Source organism: Manacus candei, unplaced genomic scaffold, assembly GCF_025592945.1.
Source record: "Manacus candei isolate 608988 ecotype Guabito, Panama unplaced genomic scaffold, ASM2559294v1 h1tg000018l, whole genome shotgun sequence".
Taxonomy (NCBI): domain Eukaryota; kingdom Metazoa; phylum Chordata; class Aves; order Passeriformes; family Pipridae; genus Manacus; species Manacus candei.
In genome coordinates, this window is record NW_026138066.1 from 13,383,308 (window position 1) to 13,410,497 (window position 27,190).

Genomic DNA, 27,190 nt, shown 5'->3' on the forward strand with positions numbered 1-27,190 from the left:
AAAATTAAAGCACGAGAGAATACATAGTGAGAGAACATTGAATACAGACCCAGCATATTTAACCAACATAGAATTTCTTGAAAGCAAGCTGTACCCATTCTTCCCAAGAACTGTGAGAGTTCAAGCAAAGTCTAAATCATCATGCATTTGAAAAAAAAAAGTGGCAGCTTGATTTTCCTTTAAACTCCTTATTGCACATATATCCTCCTGAGAAGCAACAATTTCCACAAATGCGTCTGACTGCAAACTAGTTTCTGTTCTGGTGTAAAATTGGTTTAATAACAAAGAACTGTTTGACACACCCATTAACCTTCAAAGACTATATACAGTAAAGTGCCTGAATATAAAACCAGTATTAAAGAATGCTACAATCTGGTTTAGAGACCAACATAGCAACCTACTGAGAGAAAAACAAGAATGGGGAGACTATCTACTCAATCCCAGACCAGAAATTAGGCCTCACTAACAGAGAGCACAACAAATAAAGCAACCACATGCTTCCTTCAGAATTACTGAATAAAAAATAATTAAATGCAGTGCTTTCACATGTGATGACCTCCTGAAATTCTACATAATTTATTCAGTGTCACCATACTGTGAGATAGACTGGTAGTCCCATTTCTGAAAGGAACTATGGCACAGAGTAAAATTGCTACCCAAAGTCTTTAAGGAGTTTCCCAGAAGATTGAATAGAAGCTGTATCTAACATACTAACCCTCTCAATCTTATGATTTAGCCAAAAGAATTTCCTGCCACCCACAAAGAAATTGTATTCTGTAGGATTTTTAGTGAGGGGTGTCCAACTACGCATAATCAAAAGGACTCAGGAGGAAGAGAAAAAGGAGCAGACCTGTAATTTTCCTGTGCTGGGTTTTATATGAATTTTGGGTTAGTTTATGTCACTTTCTTGACAGCACTTCTCAGAGCTTTTGTAATAAGGAAGGAGTGATAAGTAGGCATAAGAGACCCTTTGTTCTGTTCAACAGAAGAGTGCTGAATGCCACTACATCCAAACAACTGCTCCCTATCTTGGTATCCTTCCATCTTTTCAAGAGCAACCGTGTTGTTGGCTTTGTTTTGTCTTAAGATTCTTATTCTGAATATTGGAAACGAAACAGCAACATCCCTGCAAACAAAATTTTAGGCTTATCATGGAATGTCTTGTTCTATAAAGAACAGAACCAAAAGAGTCATCAGCAGTCTGCATGAGGAGGGGGAAGAAAAGGCATCTAAAAGGCCTGGGAGGAGCAGCTGATGCAGTTCTAAGGAACTTGAAGAAAGCAGGGAGAGCGCTCTGTGCGTCCCAAGAAATGAGAAGGGAGTACACCCAAGGTCTAAAGTAAAGGGGCTGGCACAGGAGGCAGTGACAGACCTGAAGCTCTATGTGTCTTTATAGACTGTGGTGGCAGGTTTAAGTTACAACAACGAAGGAAAAAAAGCTTCATGATGGACCAAATTTCCTATTTTACAAGTTCCACCAACAGATAAAACTCTTGCTCTAAAATACTCTAAGTATTTGATCCTTTTTTCTTGCTGCTTTCTGCTACATTTCACTGATCTCTTGACTCTCTTCACAGTATCTTCTAGAAACATCTCAAGTTTTGTATATTTTTTCTTTTAGGAGAAGGACAAAAAAAGTCATCAAGTATTGCCTGTGAGGCCAATTTTTAAGAATGACACTCATGCCTAGCTACACCTTCAAAACATGTTCTACTTAATTTATTTTTCATTCTGCCTTTCTAAATTGCTGATTAAAGATCAATTTATAAACAAGAGATGGCTCCCTCATTACTCATTTTGTCCTTCTGCCCATTTCCAGTAATAATTCAGATTTTAATAGTCATATAGGGATTTCAGAAGATAAAAGATGAACCTTCAATTGGAAAAGAGCAATGGAAAAACAGGATCAGAAGTCAAGAAGTATTTCAGACAGTATGGTAGCTTTAAAAAGGTAGTTTTCAGACTTTGCTGCCATTTAAATAAAACCTTAGCAAACACATTTTCTTTGACAAGCTAAAGCTAAATCTTGCCTTTCAAAATTCTGGTGTTAATCTGATCTCAAATCAATAGCAGACCAAAAAAAGGTAACATGTTCATCTAATAACAAGATTATGTTGATTGAACATGTATAAAATGCAGATGCCAGCAGCAGCTTTCCCTAGATGAGGAATGTAGATGGCTATACCTATCCACGTACAGGAATCCTTCATCTAGGTGTCAATAGGACCTTCTGAGGAGTAGCTGAAGTACTCTATGCCACCCTTTCTATTCTGAAGATGTAAAATATCTGTAGTTGGTTCTTCTAGTTTCCAGAAGAAACCTCACCTGAAAAAAGGGGGAGAGAACCCTCTTCCTGAGGCTAAGATGCATACAGATAAACAAAGTAACATGAAATGTCAATTCATCATTTTCTAGCAGGCCAGGAAGGTCTTGCCTGAGAGCAATGAAGACAGCTTTAGGAACACAACCCAGTGTGCCCTGTCCTGATTCTGCCCTGCTAAGTCTTTGGACACAGTCCTGCAATGGGCAATGCTAATCCAAACTGGGACTATTGAGGTCCCAGTCTATCTCTTGACCTGGGCTGTAGAGCAGTGACCTGCCCATTGTGCCACAGCAGCACTATGTGTCCTTAAAGCAAGATGGTTCAAGGAGCTGATGTAGGAAATGCTACCTCAGGCTGCTGGGCAAGGAGAGTTTTCTAACCAGTTTTTGGAGAGCTGCTTTGTTCATGGTGGGGGAAACCCCCACAAATGCATGGAACAGACTCATGGAATTGGAGAGCATCTGCCAGTGCAAGGGTAAGGAGGTAGGCCATGGCTGATCCAAATGAGATCAGTTTACCATGAAGCTATGAAACCACATACTTAGACATTTTTTATGTGAAAAAAACCCCAGACATTTATATTCACTGTGAGCCGGACATGTGAGGTGCTTCTGAGCAAGCAGAACTTCAGATACTTGCTTTGACTGGTAACAAAGAAATTCCTTTCCAAAGGATGGGTAGCATCTGAAAACACACACTTCTTACAAAGTCCTTTCAAGTTAGCTGCTACAGTCCTTTCACGCTTGTATTATGCAGAGCGAGCACAAACTATTTTAAATGCACACTTTCAAAAGATGATCAAGATCTTTCATGTTGCCTCCAAACAATGTAATACAAGGGCATGTTTTGAGTGAACCTGCTGCCCCTGATTCCTGGAGGGATTCAAGATGCAGCTACCATTCTCTACTCTCACAAATTTCTAAGTTACCTGGACTCATGAGGTTACTCAGGTATATACACAACACTGTAACTGTCCTCCTTATGCTGGGGTAGATGCCATGTTTCCCTGAAGAATCATAAGGAGAATAATGGTTCCCTTCCAGGCCTGTGCCAGCCTTATCTACTGAAGTAGAGAGTAAGTGACTTATCAAAGAGAAACACCAGATTCCAACACCTTGCCTGGATTACATTCACAGACACAGGAAAACTATGACAAAGAGGTCATTTTCTGTTGGATTTTGTGCTGATCTTTTGTATGGATACCATCCATGGGGTTAAATAAAAATCTGGAACATCTTCTAGAAGGTAACAAGACAGATTTTGTTTCTATACCGAGATGTAGGAAAGTAAATTAAAAAAGAAGTTCACCTGCTATAAACTACTCCTCCAGAAAAACCTGAGATCCTACGACCTGTTTTCTGGACCAATAGGTGTCTGTTTCTGAACAACATAGCTGAGTTGCACCTTTGAGAACTTTGACCCAAATCCACAGATGTAGTTATCATCTTCATCCTACAGATGTTCCCAAATCTCACTGAAGCAGCAATTACAAATTACAGAATGCTCTAAATGCCTTTATGTCAGATAAAGTTAATGATCCACAAAACCCAGCCTCCTTTTAGGCTTCATAAAATGTTTAGTGAGAAGCTAAGATCATGTTATGGCCATGGACCTCAAACGGTGCTCGACGTGTAAGAACAGGTGAGACTGGAAGAATGTACTGACCATGCAGCAGGAAATGGGGCCAAGTGTGTCTAAGGATGGCAGCATTTTTCCCCCATAACTGTAGTTCCTAGAGCACAGACGAACAATCTTAACAACAAGGAGGACAACACTACTCCAAGGAGTAACTTGTTTGAACTGATAGGGCAGACCTGAAAAAGAGTAAGCCTGGGCAGGGCAGTGATGATGGTTCTGCACTCTCTGCAACTCCCCATGTAGTCAAGACTTTTCTGTGTGGAATGCCACATTTCTAGATTCTGCAGGAGACCCAACAGCATCCTCTTGCTCTGAGATGGAAATTGTAGCCTGTACTGAATACCCCAAAGCTTAGGAAGCATTCCTCCTCATTGTCTAGAATAAATATATAAAATAAAGAATGAGAGAGGAAAACACTTAAGTCCTGTTTTCATTTTAAGATAAGCCTGCCAAAATGAGGTAAAGCTACCAGAGAGATGGGAAACAGATTTTCTAAAACAGTAACTACTTTCATCCTATATAACTATTTCCATAGAGGGAGATTTCAACAGTTAAATTTTCTTGACTAAGAAAATGAGAAAAATTGTTCCAACAGCAGAAGCCAAAAAGCCTATTAGAATCCAGCCACAAAATGTAGAAACTGCCTATATCTCTTCCAGTTCTCTACATCTGCTTCTCATTTTAAAAGGCTCAGTTGTCTGACATCAGAAAGTCAAGCTTTTTGGAATTCCTGATCTATTTCAAAAACTTATTGGTAGCAACTTCTCCATGTGTATGTAAATCAGAAGCCACTAGGAACACTCTTGGCCCCTGAAGTCCTAACAAGAGCAGCAATAGCTTATTCTGATGCAAGAATCTGTAAAAATTAACAGCTTAGCTGTTTAAACCAAGTAAAACCATGTAACTCACCTCAAAATACGCAAGAACACTGTCAGTACATCTTGTTTTCATATCTGACATCAAAGACTGATACAACCTGAACCACTCCTCTGATTTACCTACTCCAGAGGAATGCTCCAGAGAAAAATACAAAGTGAGCTGGCAGGATTTTGGTAAGGTGTCTAGCTTTCTCAGTCAGATATCTAGTCTAGCTGACTCCCTTCTAGTCAAACTAGCAGCTTCTATATGGAAGTGAAAAAATCAATTTGTCATGTTCAGTGGTATTCTTAACAATATTAAAATAATTAAAACCTTTCATCTTAACAGAATTCATGGTATAACACCGATTTCCATGAAAACAACTGCTTTTTCAAATCTTCTTTTCCTATTATGGGTGTTAAGCAGCATTTTTTTCAAAGTATTTGGTCATGCTTGAGGTTTAAAATGTTTTTCTAAATTTTGAAATCCGTGCTAATCAAAGGATACAGGCATCATTACCAGTAATAGTCTTGCAGTTTGGCAAAAGCAGATTCAGAATTTCTTCTGTGTTGCATTGTAATAGAACATTTTGATATGGTCTAAACTATAGCAGGTCAGAGTATTTAGGGAGGAAAAAAAAATTAAAAAATAACAACCCATGTCACCACTCTTCTGCAGGAAGAGATGTTCTCTAAACAGGACTATTTTAAATTTCGACTTTCAAAATAAGAGCCACACCTAATTCAGGGCTTTCTCTGGATTCTGTGTTGTATCTGCTCACTTCTGCTGACCACAAGAAGTTTTGACTGTGTTCAGCCTTGAAGCTCAGTTTATTTTTCCAGTTGTTTCCCACATATGAACAGCATTACTAAATGAAGAATCTAAAGCTTATTGTTCAAATATAATGACCTCAACTGAAGTAAAAAAAATAAAACCAAAACAACACACCACCATAGCTTGTGTAATTAAAATCAAATACACTCCTGAGTAACTAATTCCAATCAATAAACTAGGCAAAACTGACACCCCATGACCTCAAGAGGACCTTGCTTGTTTTGAAGTGACTTTTCCCATGTCTCTTACGGGATGTTACAATTCCTCTCGTGCCAGCTGTTCCCAGGGCACTCGTTACCAACACAGACTTTGTGCTTGGGACATTCAATGCCCAGTGTTGGGAAGTGAATCTTCGTTCCCTCAGTAAACCTTAAAAACACAGCTGGTACACGAGCTGCACTCACAGGAACACCCCAGCACACGGACACACAGGCACATGCTTTCACATTTCTTTTCAGTGCACTGGAAACCCACCGTATCCCCCTGCTTGGATGGGTGTTTTTGGAGAAGCACAAGCATATAGACTAAAATCCTCTGTCTGGAAGCCAGCCCGGTTTAATGAGGGCTCAGATGCACTGCGGTGAATTTTTGGCAATGACCGGGCCAGAAGCTCAATGGAGGCAAGAATCTAAAACAGGTAGAAAATAAATGATCAAACCTGTTGTTCCAAAGCTGAAACTCTTTCTTAAAACCAAAGGTACAACATTAATTAACTACAGAAAAATATTTAAATTAAAACAGAATTTTTAAAATATTGATTACTGCATTGCATGCTTGATGTTTGTATCCTGCAAAAGCTGGAAAGGACAGTTTGGGAATTTCCCCCTTTATAAAGGCATACTAATTTCCCTCTGTAAGCACAGTGTATACAGTTGCTTTTTATTTGGCTCCTTGTCCAAGCACTAGTACCTGTAGCTGCCATTGCTGCAAACAAACCCAGCTTTGGCAGCAGTTTGCTCAATACCATTTACCAAAAAGTCAGCAGGGGGAGCTCCTTATTTTTTGAAAATTATTTGGTTACATTCAAAGCAGAAAAAAAATCAGATTCCCACTCCCCTCCTCCAAGCTTTTAGAACTCAAACCTTCCTCAGCAGGCAAGATAAAAATCTAGTTTTGTGGCAGAACTATCAGTTTCCCTTCATAAAGCTTGGGGGAGAGCAAGAAGGGGGGGCTATAAAGATTTCTGAGCACATATATGAAGTTCTAATTTGTGTCTAACTATAATTATCAATTTCACTATCTCCCAGTTGAAACGTTCTCCAACATATAAATGCTTTTCCAAATACACAGGTCATTTTACTACCTGTGTTCTGAAATTAAAATAAGCATTTCTAATTAAACAGCTCTAACCAGCCAATGCTCTTATGAAGTCATGCTGTAACACTAATAAAAAAAATTTGGAACTGGTCAGTGAGTTCGCAACTTTGAATTCTAAAGTCTATTGAGAGTTAAAGGGGAGCATCTCTCACCTGTGGAAAAAGGGGTCTCTCATCTCTCTTCTTTTTTAAGCATTCTGCCATTAGTCTCTTCATAGCTTTTGGACAGTTGCTCCGTACTTTGCTGAGGTCTGGAGATAGATATCCTCGTCCCACCATAAAAATTATCTTTATTAAAGGGGAAAAAAAGATGAAAGAGGAAGATGATGAGTCCATAAAACAAACAGTAAAAAAAGGCGAACATTTTGCAAGAACGTTTTAGTTCCAGCAGAAAGTTTTCTGCTTCCAGGAAACAATTATCTGATATTGAAATTGCCAGATTTCTTAGAGCAATGCTTGCTAACCTATTCAGTACAGAGAAAAAATTAGATCTTTCCTCCTCCTCCTCCTTGGAGAGATTTCTGTGAAACTTGAACACTAGTAAATGGTTACCATTTATAGCAATAACCATCCAAGGAACGGTTCTTCAGTGTCAAAAACTGTGACAAAAACAAGAATAAGCAACTTTGGCAGGAACAGAATGTCTAAAAATAAATATTCTGTAAAAGGAAATATTCTGTTTTATAAATCAACAGCAAGTTCACGCGGAAAGGTATTTTAAGAAATACATGGACTTTGGATATTAAAACCCTTCAGCTTTTAAGAATAAATTCTGCCATATACTTTTCCAACACAAAAGCTCATTCTTGACATCTGATCATCTTCCCCACCCCCAAGAAAACCACAAAAGAAAAAGAGGTACTGTCTCTCCTCTGTAGAAGAGGAGACAGACAGGTTTTGTATTTTTACAGTAATTCTTTGTACATGGAAGGCTTATATTTCGCCTAAGGATAAAACTTAAGCATAAACCAAAGTAAACTGATAGGAAGCAGGAAAACAAAACATAAATATGGTTAATGGTCTCTTGTATACATAAAAAACCCACATCAAACATCATCATGTCAAGCCAAAGTCAAATGCAATGTGGTTTGAGTACTGCAGTTGCACTGACACTAAAAAGCCCTTCCAAACTAGTTAATGAAAGATCCATTCATGCTGCAGCAGGTAATCACTGCTTTTTCTGAACACTCAGGCAGACCCAGCAGGTGTGTCATACCTTCTATCTAATGAAGTGTAACTATTTCATATCTTGACACTGGGGAAAGAAAACCATCAGAAACCCCTCACATCTCAAGCATGTCATTCGTGTTATTTATACTAACACAGTCCTGGTCCTTTTTCAGCTTTCTGCTTCAGTTACATCTGTGTTGGCATCAAGGAGGAATATAAAACTCCCATATGGTTTCTTTAGAAATCCCCATGTGCCAGAGCAGCATTTCATAGTAGACTTATGTACCCTGTCCCTTACCTCTGCTGCAATGAGACTTACCATGATCTGCGTTAATATTTTCTAAATAATTGCACAAGCTGAAATTATTCAAAATTCATTACTTATGTTTCAAATACTCTCTTTACAAATAACATAGGGATTAAACTTTTACTTTGAACTAGAGAAAAGAGATTATCACTACAAGAACGGTCTAGAAAAATCTATTATGGTGAGAGGAACACTGAAGTGTAACAAGAATGATGCTTTGCTCACTAAGAATCTTAGTTGTGTCATAGTAGTTGAATATGTACAACTTTGGAGATAACAGACAAGGAGTGGCAAAACTCAAGACATTAGATCACATTGTATATGGTGGCTTCACTTGCATTTTAAAATTTGTTTCAGCACTTAATTGTAAGCACCTACATCACTGGGTTCATCTTTCAAATCTCAAAAGGTAAAGACAAGACAATGTTAAATAAGTTTTTAGAAGGCTGGATCCATCTGGCCAGGAATCCAGACATCTCCCTTTTTTCAAAAGGCAAAACCAAAATTATTAAAAAAAAAATTAAAAAGAAGGAGTCACTCCAAATTTGATGAATTGGGATGATATGTTCTGGCAGATATGGAAGCAGCCCTATAAAATGGCATTCACAGATGAACGTTGCTATGGTTGCAGTTCTCAAGTACTGACAGTGAAAAAACAAGAGATGAGGACACAGAAGCAACATAAATACATCACTGCTTAGACACAGAATAGTTCACACCAAAGATCTTGATGCACAGATACTATTTTCAGATTAGACAGAAATAATGAATCAGGTATGCCTTCCCAAAGCACCTAACCCATGGAGATATATTACAGGCATGTGGTATCATTAAGACTTAAGGAATATTTGTTCACAATTAAGTAATCTTCTTAGAGGATTCACACACTCTGGAAAGTCATATACTCCATCAAGCAGGGTTTGAGAAATGCTGATTTCCTGAAATTCAGTTAGATGGTGCTTGCATTTCTCAAGATCAAAATGAATACAAAACATTCAGTGAGATGACTGTTCTGTTTTGTCCTGTAGCTGCACTATTATTCCATGTAAGTGGAGGGGTGGGGTGGGGAGGAAATAAAGAGGAATAACGGAACACATACATAGAGGATCATTTCGCCTTTGCAGAACTACTCTAGATTACTATTAAGTAACCTGCTCTCTCCCTAATAAGTATCCTGGCAACCAGTTCAGAAGCTGAGAATCTATACTTAAAGTAAAAAAGAACACAAAAAATACCTCAAGAGAAGTAAGTAAATTGGTGCTATGTGGCTGAGGCAGATCTAGAAGACGCAGAAATGTCATCTCACAACATCAGAATTGGAAATATCAATCACACAACACACCAGAAAGTGCACTACCCAAGGCTGAATTGATCTCTGTTTCAGGCCACAGCTGACTGAAGTCAATCCCTTCCCTTACCTGGTCCCTGTTGTTGATGTTTGAGTATGGTAACTGTCCAGTCATCAATTCATAAAGAACAATCCCAAATGCATACACATCCGACTGAAAGCTATATGGGTTTTTATCTTGCATCCTAATAACTTCTGGTGCCTGTATCATAAAAGGGAAGAATTAGTTTTCATTTCTCTACATCACACTACACCTCACATACCAGGAACAAAACATGGACTTTTCCAGAGTACAAGTGGCAAGGTCCACTCTTCACAGGTTACTGGGTGCTAATACAGAGTGGGTGCTGACATGAATCTCATAACCCATTGCTTCATTTCAGTTTGGTGATCTCTTTATTCCTCTACGACAGAACAAAATTACCTTGGCCAGGCTGAGAAGACATTTGGAAACTAGGATTATAACAACACTGAGAATAATGCCAACTAACAGAGCTTTAAGTTTTTCCAGGGAGAAAAGGAGAAACTGGAGTTGTACAGGAGTTGTACTATGGAATAACCATGCTTGAATTCTTAAAACTTTAAAGCATCTTACTTTCAGCTGAGCTAGTTCCTCTACTCCTTTGCAGGATGTTTTGCATGGCTTTTCTCACCTTCTCCTCAACACTGGATTAATTATACCCTTTTTCCTTAGCCACCATTTTCTTTTCAGTTTAAACCTCAGAGTAAAGGATTAAGACACTAAAGTTTTTTTGCTGACTACTGGAAAACATATGCTTAAAGTACAGTTGAAAAGTATTCATACTTCATACTACTGCTTGTCTTTTCCAGTTTAAGACAGCTTGTGTATATCAGTGTGCTGGAGGAATAGTGTAGAAATTTTGGCCAAAGGCAAATAAATTTGTTGAAACAAACTCACCACTTCCCCTTTACATACCATCCATAGAATAGATCCAGACAGCTGTTCAAACTGTTGGGATCCACTCCATCGTGATTTCACTGTAGCTAGACCAAAATCACCTATTTTTACTGTGAGGTCTTCATGAAGAAATATATCTAAGGGGGAAATGTTAAGGGAAAACAGACAAGCAATGCTGGTCCTGTCCTACAAGAACAAAAAACAGCTACAAATTTGCAACATGCACATGACAGTTTTTACCACTGACCATCACTGAAGAAGGTTTTTGTGAAACACAGATTCTAAGCAGCCAGCATAAGGAATTATGCTACTTAAGGGTTACATAAGTAATGACTGGGCCAGTGCTGAACACACCACGGCCAGGTGGCTTTCTTGAAGTGCCAAGTACTTTCTTGAAATGCCAAGTATGAGGAAAGCTGAAAATATTTCGTGAGTGAACTGGCACAATCTTCCATTACATGTAGAAACCAAAGGATGCAAAAAAACCCCCAAACCTCCTATGTTATTGCAATGAAATCAACAGACACCGTAGGCATCCCTTATTTTGCTGTTACTGCTATTACCCCTTTTATTATTGATAATACCCCTATTACTCAGTGAAATTTCTACTTGGCAAATATTTATACATGAACAGATTTTCATATCATTAAGTTAATCTCTGGCAGAACAAAAAAAAAAAGAACCAGGAATGCTGTCACATTCCAGAATTACATCTCTGGGAAAGGATACTATTACTCTTGAGGTCTCTGTGGATGATTGACTTGGCATGCAAATAACTGAAAAGGAATATCATAGATTAGGTGGGTTAAATAATATTTCACTAATCAGCAACTCAAAATTCACTGTATTACTGAAACACAAATTCTGTAGATATTCAAACTGCAAGGTAGTAAAACTTCAGTTACCAATGGCAGTTTCTGCAACATTCACAGGAAAAACAAGCCAAAAGCATAATAAAGCTTACATTTCCAGCTCAAATCTGATGCTGCTGCTGAATGAAATAACAATTATGTTCAAACTTCTGCTTTTCAACTCTAACTCAATATTCACAATAAAAACAACTTCAGTAGTTTTTTCACATTCAGTGCTGAAAGTTCTGCCTCCCAGCCTTAATGGTAACTGTCAAGACCCTTTGCAGGCTAGTCAGAGCTTTAGGTAAGGTGTTTCTAAATGTGCTTCCCAGTGTCAGTGTGTACTCAGGTATGCTGACTGCTTTTAAGCACAAGAGTGGAAAAAAGATCCCTTGCAGACTGGATAAATAGATGGCAGGGAACACAGAGGAGAGTACTTGCCCCACAGCACAGATACAGCCTAAATTAGGCAACCAGTCTCCCATGGTTCTTTGTTTAGTCAATGAGATTGGCACGAAACTCCTGGAAAAGCCCCAATTTATGTCTCTGCTTTGAATCATGCTCATAAAACAGTTTCTGCATCTCCACTACCTACAGATGGGGCCTGGGGAGATGAGCAGGCTAACAGAAGGCTAAGGCTGGTTGCTGCAAACACCTCCCCACCTCTTGACTGAAAATATAATAGAATACTTAGTAGAAAAATGGCACAATGAACTGCAATCATCAGAGTGGTTTTTCAGCTGGAGGGTGATTTCTCTGATCTTACAGTAGTGCTCTGATTTTGACAGAAAACATTGGGCTAATTTTGTAAATTCTAACTCAGTGGTCCTCTATGGGAGTAAAGATTATTTACAATCCTTAGAACCAAATAGGTATGTTTTCTCCAAATACTGAAATCTGTTATTTAAAGAGCCATGATACTTTAAAAAAAAGGGAAAAAAAACCTGATTCTTTTCGCTAACAGGGCTGGGCTGTCTGCCTTGTGCATATCTTATGGAATTCTGTCCTTTTATTCACAGGGTGTTTCTTTTTAAACTATGCTCTACCTCCTACCATATGATTATCTGCATTATAAAGTTTGTAAAGACTCTTCTATTTAAGACTGTATTTTCCTATGTTCCGAAAAAAGCACACAAAGTCTATTTGACTCATCAGAATAATAAAACACTTCACCAAATGCTTTGATGATCGAGACAGGACCCTGGGCTTGGCAAAGTCAGCAGATAACCAGCCTTATTTGCCAATGTCAGCCACAGTGGAAAGGGGATAAGAAAACTTTGCCCCAGAGCTCGTTTTCAGACAAGTAATACGATACTTACTCCATGCCTTGTGCAGTCTGTCGTGCAATATCAATTAGCTTGATCATTTCAAATTTGGTCTCAATGATGTGTAGATGGTGATACAAGCTGGACCCTTCACACCATTGTGTAACAATAGCCAACTGGGGTTTTGTTGAATAACCCATGAAAAGCAGGATATTCACATGTCGTGTTTTCCTGTTTAAAAACAAATAAAAATGAATAGGAAATCAGGCAAAACCCAGGCAGGTCTATCACAGTTGACATATATATTTCCAAACAGAAGTTGAGTCAATCTCAAGTTTTACTAAGGTAACATGGTAATCTCTTGCTAAATTCAGTTTAATGAATTATTCCAGACATTAGCCTTTCTGATCATAATAACATGGAATAACTACTCTTGAGGTAAGCAGGGCTTCCCCCAGGCAAGCACCTTAGCACAGGACTGCTCAGAAGATACTGTTTCCACTAGGTCCCCATGGATGGAAATGGTTTGCAGGCAGGTCTGCTTTTTGTGTGATCTTAGTCCAGCTACGATATGTTGCTGCCCATAAGGAAGACATCCAAAATGAAGTTCCAGTCCCAGAGGCTTCCAGAAAGGACAACTTTTTTGTTTGTATACCATCAACACACCTCCTTGACAAGTCTTCAGTTTTACTTAGGGCTTTTTTTGACAAGAATTTGTATTCTCTATGAAGCCAGCATAAAAGAAAGGATAGAAACAGGTATGAAAACTGTTCCTCAGCAAGGTTATGATATGAACTTATTTCCAAACAGCACTTTGGAGAAACTAGAGTTCACCACAGAGATCTGACCAGATTAAATCAAGCCTATTCCAAAGATGGAGCAACTCCATACAGAAAAATTTCCTAATGAACAATGCAAAAAGAATTATCTCAGTAGATATCCCAGTAGATTCAAGGCCTGAAAGAATCCACTGTGAAATCTGAAATGTTCTCCTCACCCTCCAGGACAAGTCAATCATGTTCTTACTGCCATCAAATAGACAGGAAGAACTACATACCTCCAAACATACCAACCAGATTTTACAAAGATGAGGCCCTAAGAATTATGGAGTATTTCCTAGCTTTCCCAGGGGCTGAGGAAAATAAAGGTAATCTTCTTCCAACACAGCTTGGTATACTAGAAGGCAGTCAGCTCTCTGCTGGTGAAACTTGACAGATCAAGCTTAAAACCTGTGGTAGCTTGTTAAGTCTTTGCTGTGGTGGAAGATGGCAGACTCTTATTATGTTTTCTTATGTTAAAACACTAACATGGGAGCCCAGAGTGTGAACCTTTGTCCTTGCAGAAATGCAGACCAGGACAGTTCTATGCTATGTGACTGTGCCTTTTTCAGGTTCACGGATTTGTTGAGAGCTGCTGAGAGTAACTGCTGAGGGAACAAAAAATATGCAGTTTCTTGCAAATTTGGCAAAAAAATCCTTGCAAAAAATGATGAAGCATAATGGAAAAGGCACAACAACGGGTAAATCTGCCTTGTCTGGGTCAAAGGATAGAACAACTGACTAAAGAAATGCTGAAACCATCAACAACCAAAAAGGCTGGACTCCAGTTATGGGACTGCTGGCACAAATCTGGACTAGCTATGAAATACAAGATTTTTCATTTCATGAAGTTCTGTCAAAATTATGTAAAAAAAAGAGATATCCAAAGCACAAATCTGGACTAGCTATGAAAAACAAGATTTTTGATTTCACAAAGTTCTGTCAAAATTATGTCAAAAAAGGAAGAGATATCCAAAGTACCATACCACAGAAATGCCTCTACTTCCACAGTTAAGAGCTTAGAGTTTTTGGAACTAACATTTTCCTTGGGAAAAAGGCTGACCATCCCCTTTTCAGCATGTAACTTACTGGGGATGTTTCTGTAGCACAGGCACCCAGCTCAACACATCAGGTTTCCAGAGGCAAAAACTTTCATGCTATTTTGTTTTTAAAACAGAATTAGGCTCGACAATGCTCAAGATCGTACTTGGATGCAATGTTCTTTCCCAATAAATATTCTATCATACTATGTTGACGGATCCTCTTTTAAGAGCAGAACCCAAACCAAATACCTCCTCTGAGAAACCACAAGCAGTAGACATGAGAAAAGGAAATCAAGAAGTGATTTTATGAGAAATACAATTAAAAGAAACCTCAAAGAGAAATTAATGCTACTCAGCAGAAACTATTAAACAACAGATAATGTGGGCAGTGCTGCAGCTGAAAACCAACAATTGGTGTGCTCTCCTTCAATCTCAAAATGTGAATGTGTGGAAAGAAAGGCCTACAGCTCACACTTAGGCTTCACTGTGCCTTGGGGGCAGTATAATAGCAAAAACCAGTCCTGTCTTGAGTGTTTTGACATACACATACTGACAACACAGGTGTGCAGACAAACACATACAGGGGAGGGAAGAACTAGCAGTGGATACAAAGAAATAGTTATTTTTTTCTGCCTGAGGTATCATCACGGAGGAGTAAGACCAATGTGTTCTAATGGAAATCTAAAATTCAGTGATTAATGAGGCACAAATTTACACATGTTATTTTATGCCATTAAAAATAATCTTACCTGAGCACTCCTACTTCATTTTTGAAAGCCTGTAACTGCTGAGGTGTGGGTGCCGTAACATTCAACATCTTCACTGCCACATCACCTTTAAAACAGCAATTTTTAGTAAGTGCCACTGATACATATTCCTCTACTGAGAAAATGCTATACAGAGCATGAAAAATACTGAGGTACCCTGTTTTCTAGCTTTCATGAAATAAATCACTACAACATTAAAATAAGTAAATACTCAGTGAAATGTAAAACCACTGTTCTTACTTTACTCTGAGGAATCCTATCCAAGCCAAAGCTATTAAAATACACATCTGAAATCCTCATTCGTCAAGATGGATACTTTGACCTAATAACTATGTTTCATCTTTATTCTTATAATGCCTTAATTCAGAATAACATGCAAGAGTTGAGTCTCTAAACAATATGAAGTCCTTACACTACTTACTGATTTCCAAATCATATTTACTGCCCTTCAGTGGACTCTCCCTATTACGTTCCAGCTGGGTGACCCCTGGCAGGCAGAGTGACTTGCTGAAGAATAACTGTTTGCCATGATGGCCACATACCATGCCACTTTCCTTTGTAGACTGTTCCAAATGATCCAGATCCTATTCTTTGTCCAACTGTGATCTGTCCATCTGGTATCTCCCAATCGTCACTTGAATCCCGTCGACCAAGAGTTTTCTTTATATATATGCAAAAACAATAAAGAGTAAAAAAACCAATCAACCAACCAACCAACCAAACAAAAAGTGCATTAATGTCTGTAAAAGCAGCTGCTTTGTTAAAGATTTGGTATCAGCATTTCATATCATTAAAGTCCTAAAAAACCTTTTTTTTTTTCAGGTATTGTTTTTGACTTTTCAAATCAGCCATAAACAAAACCTCAGGACACAGCTATACCAAATTATTTACTGGCATGAAATATTTGCCACAGCTTTCTGGCAGTGTTAAAACCAGAAAAGATTAAGAAACTCTTACCAAAAAGAAAGTAATATTTATTTTTCAATTCTTATTCAATCACAATGTTAAATTGTGAATTTAAAAAAATGCAGATCTTTTTATGCATTGTTACATAAAAATTTGTTACATAAATTTGTTACTTTCAAAGTTTATGAATCATGGTCGGAAAAGTTAAGCCATTATGTGAAGGGAAACTAGCATTACAATAGGAAGCACACCAAACATTTGGGTGCAAGGGAGTAAAAGTGAGTCTAGTCAATTATTTAAGTGATTTATATCTCAGTCTCACAATTACTTATTGGTTCAAAGTGGTTTAAAAGTGGTTCTCTCACTCCATTATTTACTGGTTTAAAGTCCTTGACCATTGCCATAGTCATCTTCAAAATAATTCAGATGGCTTGGATGAAAGCAAAGTGAGAGGAACACGATTGCGTACTATTTCTATACTACAAATATCCCACACTACAAATAAAAATAGCTGATCTTTTCCTTACCATTCTATTTCTGTCTTCTGAGGATGAGGATGATTTCCTTTCCCGCTGGGGTCCTGGTGATTTCTGTAACGCTTTCACATTGGTTAGTGACCCAGGCAAAGAGGCGGGAGGTGTTGCAGACAAACCTGTGGTTGAGCCTAAATTTCAGAAACAGGATAATTTTATCTATAAGAATCCAGCTTACAAAAATGCACTGATATTAGCTGCAAGAACTGTGTTTAAGATGCAGTATCTCCAAACATCAATGCAAATGTTAAGAGGGAACAAACATATCCTAGGAATATTGTCCTAATACTAGATTAGCACTTGAGTCTCAGATTTCAGGAAGAGACAAGTCTATAGCAAACATCTCTGTATAGATAGTCCCCAGTCTCTTGTTCATGAATTATCAGAAGGACAGTGTCTTTTTAAGTAAGAAAAAAAATTTTTAAATGTATTTTTTTAATTCCATCGGTTCCTTTGAGTAGAAAAGCAGTAGCATTTTAGTTATCAGTATCTACCTCAGAGATTTCTTGTACCTAAGCTTCTAGAAACCCAACAAATAGCTGAAATACTGTACTTTGGAACCAAGACAGATTAAATGCAAATAATTGAAATGTTTTCTAGTTGAGTCTCCAAGTGCCACCTGAAAACCATTTGGCTGTTTTAAAGCTATCTGTTAGCAGAGAACTCTTATTTAAAAATAAATATTAGAGTGTAGAAAGGATTAAAAAAGAACAAGTACTTTAGTTAGCTATTTGAAGCATATTCTATGAAACACAAAAAGAACAGTATGTCTGTAGCCTGTATGTTATCTAAACAAATCTGTGCAGGAAAATGTCACTAAGAGAGCTGTTTCAGAGCCCCAATGGCCCTTTACAAATAGAGCACTTCAGCTAGACACTGCTTTTTAAAATACACCACAATTATTCGTAACAAGGTTATGCTGACCCTTCCAATGCAAAGGACATGAAATAGGGTCAACTGTTAATTAAATTCATGCTGCTCTGCTAAACAATGTATGTCATTGTACAAGACCTCTAACATTACAATGCTTTCTCTCACATTAGTGCTCTGGAAAGCGGTGGAAGACAATACTCCTCTTCATATTCTTTCAGCAACCCCCTTCTTAACCAAGAAGTGCCTCCTAATACCAACTTGAGTTCAAAAACTGACTTTGTGGCTTTTAAAACTGTTGCTCAAATTCAGTCATTCAGTGCATGTTAAATTATCAGACTAAACACCACTGTCCTCACTGAGCTAAAATCTATAAATTTAGAAGTGGAAGCACAAAATAATGACATAGAAACACATCCAAAATGGGACACAGCATCTGTAAACTGTCCCTTATGCTAAAGTAACAATAATGATGCATATTGGGCATCCTAACTACAATTATAATCAGCTGGAAGTCCATCCTAACAAGACCTGAAGGAAGGACTTATGTTTATGTTACAGCCACTATACTGTCATAAATTTATTATATAATTCATCATACATACATGGAATGAAATGTATGATGTTTCCAGAACATAAGCAATTTTCAAAAAGTTTACTGGGTTACAGACTTTCTCTGCAACAGCAAAGCTCTACCAGAATGCGTTTTCTTTTGAGGTAACTAAAGTCTCCTTGATTTTAATACCACAGTATAGAAACACTAGCACAATATTCACCCTTCACCAAAAATGCTTACAGCACATGGCAGAACACTGTAGTTAATCTGTTCATAATAATACCAGATGGCCTGTTTTCCAAGTTAATAGAGTAGAATACTTCAGATAATGTTGGACTTAAGTCAACAGCTTGGGCTCTGAAGCTGTACGTAACGTATTCCGTTCTGTAGCCAGTTTGGGAACACCTGTCTTCTTACAAAGACTTCTGGAAGAACTTTACAAGTTCATAAGGTGAACTGCTCTTGATATATTCTGAAACAAAAGTCTTTGAAACAGCCAAGATGGTAGCATTTGAAAACCACACTACATGCACTGAACTGACCATTTCTACACGTATACGTATAGACACAAGAATTTACATTTCATGCTATTACTCAGTAGTTGGTTTCTCCAGCATATAAAATCCCACAGAGTTTTTTCGGGATTTTGTGCAATACAACAGATCCATTGACAGCTTAAGGCCTGAATAACCCCCAGGGTCAATGATATGAAAATCTGTGTTTTTTACATAGTACAGGACACAAATACTGTTTCAGTGGAAATCTGCTAACTAAATAAAAACTACATGGTCTAAACTATCTAGGACCCCAATGTGATGTCAACAGCACACTCTCAAAATGAAGTATTTGTCAAAAGTTGACATAACACGTTACTTGAAAACCTTGCGACCTAACAAGATATCAATGGAAATGTTTGTAATTCACATTTAATTTCCTAGATTACTTCTCAAAACAAAGAATATCAAATATAGAAAACTGTTATAGCACTGAACTGACTTAAACTGAACAGTCAAGGAAATTCTAAGTTAAGGACGTAATTTTATCTTTAAAATCACTGCAGTGCAATCCAAGGACCTTTGGTTAAAAAAATTATGCTAAGGTCCACAGAAAAACCTCAACTATGAAATTCCTTGCTTTTGAAGATTTAAGTCAGACTTTATTTATAGTCATTTTCAAGCGTGTAAAGGTGAAAGTGAGTATGTGTGAAAAGCACATTCAAAGCATTCCAGCCAGGCCAAGCAAAAAACAGAGGTGTTTTGATAAACTCACACACTTACATACACACGGTGTGAGGGTGAGGCACAAACAGCATCTGTGGTTTTACTTATTTTGTTTGGGTGAAAACAAGAAAGAAGAGCCCAACTACCTCTGAACACTGGGCCAGGCTCAAAATCAAACACTATTTCACTGGGGACAGAATGAAGGAGGGGACTGGGAGTCCGGGATTGGTATTTCCGAAGACAGCGCATCAGCTGGTTCAAAGGGGCTGTTAGAGAGAAAGAGACGGGCAGGCAGAGACAGAAAGACAGACACACAGAAGAAATGAAAGAAGTCATGGGAAATAACTAGGATGCTTTGACTCCTATTCATAGATTGCTTCTGAACTTTGAGGGAAAAAAAAAAAGTCAATTACTAATAACACTGTTTCAGGACCGGGAATAGCCAATTGTTTTCAGATGCCAAACAGACAGTTTATGATCAAAAGTTAAAACCAACATGATTGCACAACATTTAAATGCTGGACAAAATGGGCAAAACTGTGGAAAGCCACACCTATCAACACATATAAAAATACCTAAAACTGGTAACTTTCAATTAAGCTTGCAGGTTTAAAGGAAATTTCTTTTTCAAAAGTGCTCTATTGCTGGCATAATTAAAGACAGCTCCATCAAACACAATGCAGTAGGCAGGCAGCATTCTACCAAATACCAGATTTGCATGGGACAAAGAAAGTCAGTGACAGCCCACAGAACAAAATCTTAGAGATCAGGAAAGAGTGCACTAAGGTAATTCAGACCTAACTTATGGCTGAAGCAAGTTATAATTAGTAGGAGACAACTGTGTTACTGATTTAGAGTTGGAAAAACTGTCATATGCCTGCCCTACTTACTACTTCTTTATTTCCAATAGTTCTATTTTATTATTATATTCATAGGAATATAATACAGCACATAAGAAGCCCTACCTGGACTTCAGAAGCCAGTGGGAGAAGTGACTAAACAGGCCTGTGCTCAACATGTGAAGAAAAATAAGCTTTCTGGTACTAGTTCTGACTTAACTGTGAATTAGGGCTCTGCATTACTGAAGGAAACACAAAAAACCCTGGCTTTAGTGAAAGGTCCTAACAACCTGCTTCCAAGAGCAGCACAGGCATGCAGTACAGCAAAGCAGCAACTTCAGCAGGGCAGAGGGGGAGAAGAGCTGGAGTATTTCACACTGCTTTAGGATGCAGCAGTTCACATGGATGGCCCGTCTACCATGTCGATGGTTTTCAATAATAAAAACCCCCACTGTTTCCATGGGTGAAAATGTAACAACAGGTGTAAAAATCTCTGAGAGAGACTTGGGAAGTTATAGTGTATCTGTGTGCAGCCATGTGAGTGAATGTGTGTGTGTGTGTGTGTGTATGTGTGTGTGAGAGAGAGAGAGAGAGAGAGAGAGAACAAAGAAGTGAGAGTGCAAATTAATTTTAAAACTAAAAAAACTAGGTACTACTTCAAAACTTTTTCTCCTTCCATCTCCCCCACTCCCAGAATGACCAGTAAATGACTCAAATCTTCGTGAGACAAATACTAAGTTCATGGACAAGCAAATGTAAATTCACTTTTTGCTCTAGTCATATTTTCCTTTGTGCCTGTGTTTTGTAGAAGGAAGTAGGGTAACGGGACAGAGTGGTTGTGTAATTAAGTGTAACACAGTAGTTAGTTTAAATGCTACTTACCTCCCTCTCCTCGTAAACCCTGGTCTCTAATCAATTCCTATAAAAAATAAAAAAAAAAAATCTGTATTTAATTTAGGTATTAACATTTAGATTCTGGAATCAATTGATATTGATCAACTTGAGAATCCATAATGTCATGTGCTGTCCATGAAATAAAAGTGGTTTCCTATTCTGATTTAATAATAGCAGCGACTCCAAAGAACTACTTATAACAACTACTAAACTTCTCAAAATCAGTTGCTCTAAAACAGCATCTCTCAGTAGTAAAGTGAAATGTACACTACCCAAAATAGATGCTGACATGAAAATATTGTTTTAAAAATAGAGGTGGTCAAAATGTGTGAAGAAATATTGAACTAAATGTTCTAGTTACACTGTTTGTGGCACAAATGATTTGAAGTGCCACATTAGAAGCTGGGACATCAATTTCCTGTACTGAGGTACATCAGTCAGATGAGTCCTGCTTCACTTTTTCTTAAAACAACACACCTGATTTGCATAGCCAGGCGCACTCTGTTCTTCTCAGAAATGACTAACTGCAAAAGGTTTCCTTTGCTTGCAACACACTGTGAACTGAGAGTATCTTTTGCAACTAAAAGCAAACTACGCTAAGGATTTTCTAAACAGAAGAAAAGCAGAAAATTCTAACAGTTTCCATCTGTATTCCAACAGTTTTCATCATGGAGCTTTTTTTTTTTTTTTTTGTTACACAATTATCTTTGTTCCCTTTTTTGTTACACAATTATATTTGTTCCCTCATACACCTACGCTGCTGCTGAAGGCACTGGCTATGCCTCAGCTGCACCAGTGTCATATATCATATGTAAATGTCTACACAGCCACACTCTTAAAACTAACACTTCACCTTTCCATCAGCTCACATGCAAAACAGATTTTGTGCCTCAGTGTCCAGGAAGACTTCAAGACTATTCATCTGACAAATGAATAATTTCTAGAGAGCAGACTTAAGGGTAAAATACAAGCTGTGTATTTTAGCAAAATTAGAAAGTGGTTGTCGTGATCAACATTCTGAAAGGTTTTAACTGTTCTTACACTAATATCAACCACTATTATTAGTTACATTTCACCATTCAGAGATTTCAAAAACGTGGAAAACGAGTTAAGTGTAGCTGTTTCTGAACACTCTAAAAGAATGCTCAGAACATATACTGGGCTCTTGAAATCCTAAGGTACTATTGGTATATCTGAACTCAGTTTAACTTAATAATTCAATTTTCTTCAATGTCAAAAATGTTACTTGGAATACAAATACTAAAAACCTCTATCTTGCATAAAAATGTGTTTAACACACAGAATGGCTTGCAAGAGTGGTTACTGGCTACAGCTAGCAGCAAGAGCCTTGGGACTAATAACACAAAAAAAAAGCAGTGGTTTGGGGCAAAATGTTTATTTGAAAATGAAAAGGACAGGACTGTCAAGAGGCAGTTCTCCTTTTGGAGAATGGGTTATTTGTGTTCTTACAGCTCTCAACAGCAAAAATGAATCTGTGAAGAAATGAAAAATGAATGGTCCTTGAAGACTCTGATAGACCACTGGGGATAAGCTTAGAAACACAGCACTTGTGTGCACATGATAAACCTAATGCACTGATATTCAAAATGAACACATCGAATCTACTATTCTTGATCTAACTGTTATTAATACTTACATCAATATTGACTGGCTCAATTGTATTGATGTGGACATTGGGAGCTGAAGAGGATCGGTCGCGTTGCCCAAACTGATTCCGATGGTCTTCATCTGCTGGTCGGAGGGGCTGTGGGATTGGAATGGATTTTGAAGGAGAAGGACTAGGGAGAATTGGTGGTCTGAGAAACAAAGTCAAGGAAAAAGAGGATTTAGGTCTACAAATGGCTTCAAACACTGCATAGTGGGTGTGGTAAGTCCTTTTCAACTATAATAATACATACATAAAAAAACTGATCTAAAAGCCTGAATAAAAACAATTTATAATGAACGATCTCTACTCTCCTATGATCAATTGCAACAACTCTCTTCTGCACAAACTACCTAATTACATGGCTGTGAAGAGTTCTGAGTTAAAACAAAACAAAAAACTCTACCATGCCATACCACACTAGTAACAATAAATCCTGATCTGAAAAATTCATGTAGCCCAACATGCACTGCAGATAGAAAGATACTCTGCAGTTTCCTCTGAGTCAATGCAATACACTCTTTAAAATGGTAACCCATCAAGAACTAAAAATGCTTAACATCTCACATCAATTTTACAGTTAGAAAATGTCACAAAACAAATTGTATGGATAGGATTATTGATCAGCAAATATAGAGTGAAAATTACATATGGTCATTGAACCTAACTGATTAATAATATGGCCAATTATAATTGATACTAAAAATAACATGGCCAATGTTGATGTAATAAAAATCAACATATCACCTTTTAATCTCAATCTGTAAGTAATAACTTTGAATAGGCAACATTTCAAATGTTATTTACAGTGCTACAGTTAGGCAATGCAATAGGTTTGACTTGAATGATAGGCATTCAGACTACACAGACAAGATTCTTGAAGAAATTTAAACACTGGCAGTCATAAATGTAGATTAAGTCTTCAATTTATTGTATAATGAATTGAATATCTAAAAGACAAAACATCTCTTGGTTTTTTGTTTGTAAAAAGGCAGAAAGTCACTTCTTTGGTTATCCGTTAATTTTGCTGAAGTACAATAAATTGGCAATTATCTCTTACTCTAGTCAAGGTCAGTCCCTGTTAAGTCTAATGATTCAATCTAATGGATATAAGGCAAAAGGTCAATGAAAACATTTGCCAGCTTTGTCAAAGAAAATTTTATGTTAAAGTATATACGGTGTCTGACAACAAGGGTTTTAGGAGCGAGGGTTTTTCTTGCCAAATTCTAAGAGAAGAGTGGAGTCCTCCACTCATTCAATGACTCATGGATTAAATACTATGCCCACAAAGGCAATGCCCACAGGGAGAAGCCTCAGAAATAAAACATAGAGCAGCATGCAGCAGCAAATAGGTCCTGGAGCCACCTCCTATAAGTAAACACTCCTTGGCCTCTCCAAAGGTATTTAGAGGCAACTAACATTTTCACCAGGATCTCTTGGCATTTTTAAGAATCAGGTCTGCTTTAAACACTACTATCCTACCTTTCACTGAAGAGTTTATGTAGTTTGGCACTGGTCCCAGAACTCAGTGCTATCTGTATCCTAAGGACTTGTCATCTTTTCCTTCCTGGTCGACAATCTCACAAAATTGAGATTGGCAAAACAAAGCTCTTGTGAATTAATGCAAGCAACAATCTAGTAAGTCTTGTAGTAAAATACATATGTTTGGGAGGTGTGGCAGGGAAGAAGAGGTAGGGGGTTTAGCCATGGTAATTTTTAAAAAAACAGTTACTTATTGTCGCATGACAGAATATAAATACTGGGAATGCACTTGGTTGACATTTTAAGGTACTCTATTTTCATGTTAAGGCAAGTGTGTCAGATGTTGCACAAAAAAATACAAGAAGTGTAAAAAGTGTCTCAGCCAGGTCGGTACTGGCACTGGATAGCTAACTCCTGCTAAACTTCCTGAGAGTTCTCTGGTAATAAGGAAATTAAGGGAGATGTGTAAGAACATCCCTCAGATCACTGCAGTAGGAGTGAGCGTGAGACACTATCTGAGCTCTGCCACATGACGAGGACAGAAGCAACCAGATTTTCTGTGATCATCAGTAAGATAACAGAGGGAAAACCAGATTGAAAAAGTATTGTTTCAATTACATCCTCCTTTGAGTCATAAATGGTCATCTGCTGCTTCTGTATTTCTGGGCACAGGTCACTACGTCCATCATGTTGCTAGCACAGATAGCGTGCTATCACACACATTTGAAAACAATTTTAATAGCTTTTTCCAGTCATTAAATTCTAACTGGGGGAAGTCCAGATCTTTAGTAAATAATTACAGGCTGATAAAGAATTCCCCTTTTTTTTTTTTTTTTTTTTTTTTTTGAGTCCCTGAACTATTATTGTGAGGGTCCCTAGGCTTCCGACACCAAGAATCCAGGGATGGGAACCTCATAAGCACTTAGCCATGTGCTCCATCAGAATTTTATTATTGGGTGTCCTTGGGACACTTATAAAAAATTTTTGCTAAACGGCAATTTTGCTTGAAAAAGGGAACTAATGAAGAGAAAGACACAAGTGGTTTGCTGGCCAAGATGGCCTACTGAGATCACAGGCTCAGGGGATATTACCACCAGCTTCTGCCTCTGTGTGGCAAAAGCTGTATCTTGATCTGCAGTGAGATCTTGATCTATCAAAGCACATCACCCCAAAGAATGTGGCAATCCTCTGAGCTACCAAAAGCCTGTTTGTACAGTATTCCTACATTTTAATTGCTCTAGAAGAGCAGAAGGGACACTGGAGCTACAAGGACAAGACATCATCATTTGGGAAAGGGTGACATTGTCTATTCCAGGCCAGGCCCAAAACTTGTTCTGTAGGCTACGAAAACACATTGGTCAAAAAAAATAAAATAAAAAAATCAAGAGGACCAGAACAACTCCTACAAAGAACTGTTTACTGTGACATACACGTACAGCAGGCTGAGGCTTAAAGGAGCCTCAATCTGAATACCAGGATCTGAGTTTCTGTTGCTCCTGTGGACTCTGTGAGCTGTTTACAGCCACCCTGCTAAAGGAGACCTTCTACAAATAAGATCAATATTGGAGTGGTTATACTACCTCATCTTGACCACTTTCTCCCAGACTCTTAGACGTGGGCATTCCTTCAACAATGATTCTCAGCTTCTGAGACAACAGGGTGATAATTGCCAAATCTCAATTTAATGTTACAACCTTTCCTGACAATATGACCAAACTTTTACCTTGGACCATGTATCTGGGGTAAGTACATTGTTCCCTCCCTTTTTATCAAGACAGAGCAGAAAGAGGTTTTGTCAGGAGACAAAAATAACTGAATATAAGATGTAAAATTTTTATACCCTTTAGCAAGCACAGCAAACGCCAGTGTGTCCACAGATTTACTATTCCACAAAACTGGATCCACAGGAAAGAGTAAGGCAACTCAGAGAAGTGTCCACACATGGTACGTTATATAGGAACAAGCAATTTCATAAAATCATATACAGTACCTCCACCAGATTTAGAAATTGTAATGATAAAAGTTAGTTCACTTTACAAATACAAAAGAAGATTTTTATACAGATTTTCTGCAATCTCCTTTAACTCATCAATGTGATGTTTCATAAATGTTTAAGAGCTGGTCTACTCAGGAAAGATTTTTCTTAAAATATGTTTGTTTGGGCTTCAAAATTTTTTTCCCATACTTTTATTTTGCTGCAGTTGGGCAAAGGCTTAAACTGAAAATTCAGTCACCTATCCAATTATGAGGTGTGTGCCAGTTCCTTTTTGAATGGACTGAGATTTTCCCTATTCCCCTTCTAGCCTGAACAAGTACACCTCAGTTTAGCCACAGGGCTCAGTGTTGTATGCACTGTTCACCTGTAGGTTGCACAGTCATACCTAGGCCAAATCTAAAATGTGTTTTAAGGCACTTTTTTTGATTAATTTTGCTTACACCAGAATATGACTGGATTTGTTTTTTGTTACTGCTGTTTATGAAGAACACAGTGCACTTCCATTTTCAGGAAGGTTCTAAGGATTGCTAAAGATCTGTGACACAATGATATTTCAGCTAGTGATTTAATTATCATAATACTCCACAGATATTGCCAGAAAACATATTTTTTTTTTCCCAACTCTGCAGCCTGGAAATATTCAATAACCTCAAATGAAATGGTGATTTGGAGAAAAGGACAGCAGTATCCATTTGTAACTACAAGGTGAAGATCACTCTTGCACCATCCTTTGAAGTCAGACTAGAAGTAACATGAGACAGTTCTGTAACA

At 37.8% G+C, this 27,190-nt stretch overlaps 1 protein-coding gene across 2 annotated transcripts in view; it reads right to left on the reverse strand.

Annotated features, from left to right (window-relative positions):
- BRAF (B-Raf proto-oncogene, serine/threonine kinase) overlaps nt 1-27,190 on the reverse strand; it is an 86,677-nt gene that overhangs the window by 8,895 nt on the left and 50,592 nt on the right. Inside the window, exons 8-19 of one of the 2 annotated variants that reach the window (XM_051784755.1) lie at nt 22,933-23,092; nt 21,264-21,300; nt 19,689-19,808; nt 16,891-17,027; nt 16,000-16,117; nt 15,440-15,524; nt 12,884-13,060; nt 11,443-11,489; nt 10,732-10,850; nt 9,865-9,996; nt 7,123-7,257; nt 6,128-6,281 (exon numbers count right to left, since the gene is read on the reverse strand). In XM_051784755.1, coding sequence (XP_051640715.1) covers nt 6,128-6,281; nt 7,123-7,257; nt 9,865-9,996; nt 10,732-10,850; nt 11,443-11,489; nt 12,884-13,060; nt 15,440-15,524; nt 16,000-16,117; nt 16,891-17,027; nt 19,689-19,808; nt 21,264-21,300; nt 22,933-23,092 — 1,421 coding nt within the window. The remainder of the gene's footprint in view (nt 1-6,127; nt 6,282-7,122; nt 7,258-9,864; nt 9,997-10,731; nt 10,851-11,442; nt 11,490-12,883; nt 13,061-15,439; nt 15,525-15,999; nt 16,118-16,890; nt 17,028-19,688; nt 19,809-21,263; nt 21,301-22,932; nt 23,093-27,190) is intronic. The other variant, XM_051784754.1, reaches the window with a different exon arrangement.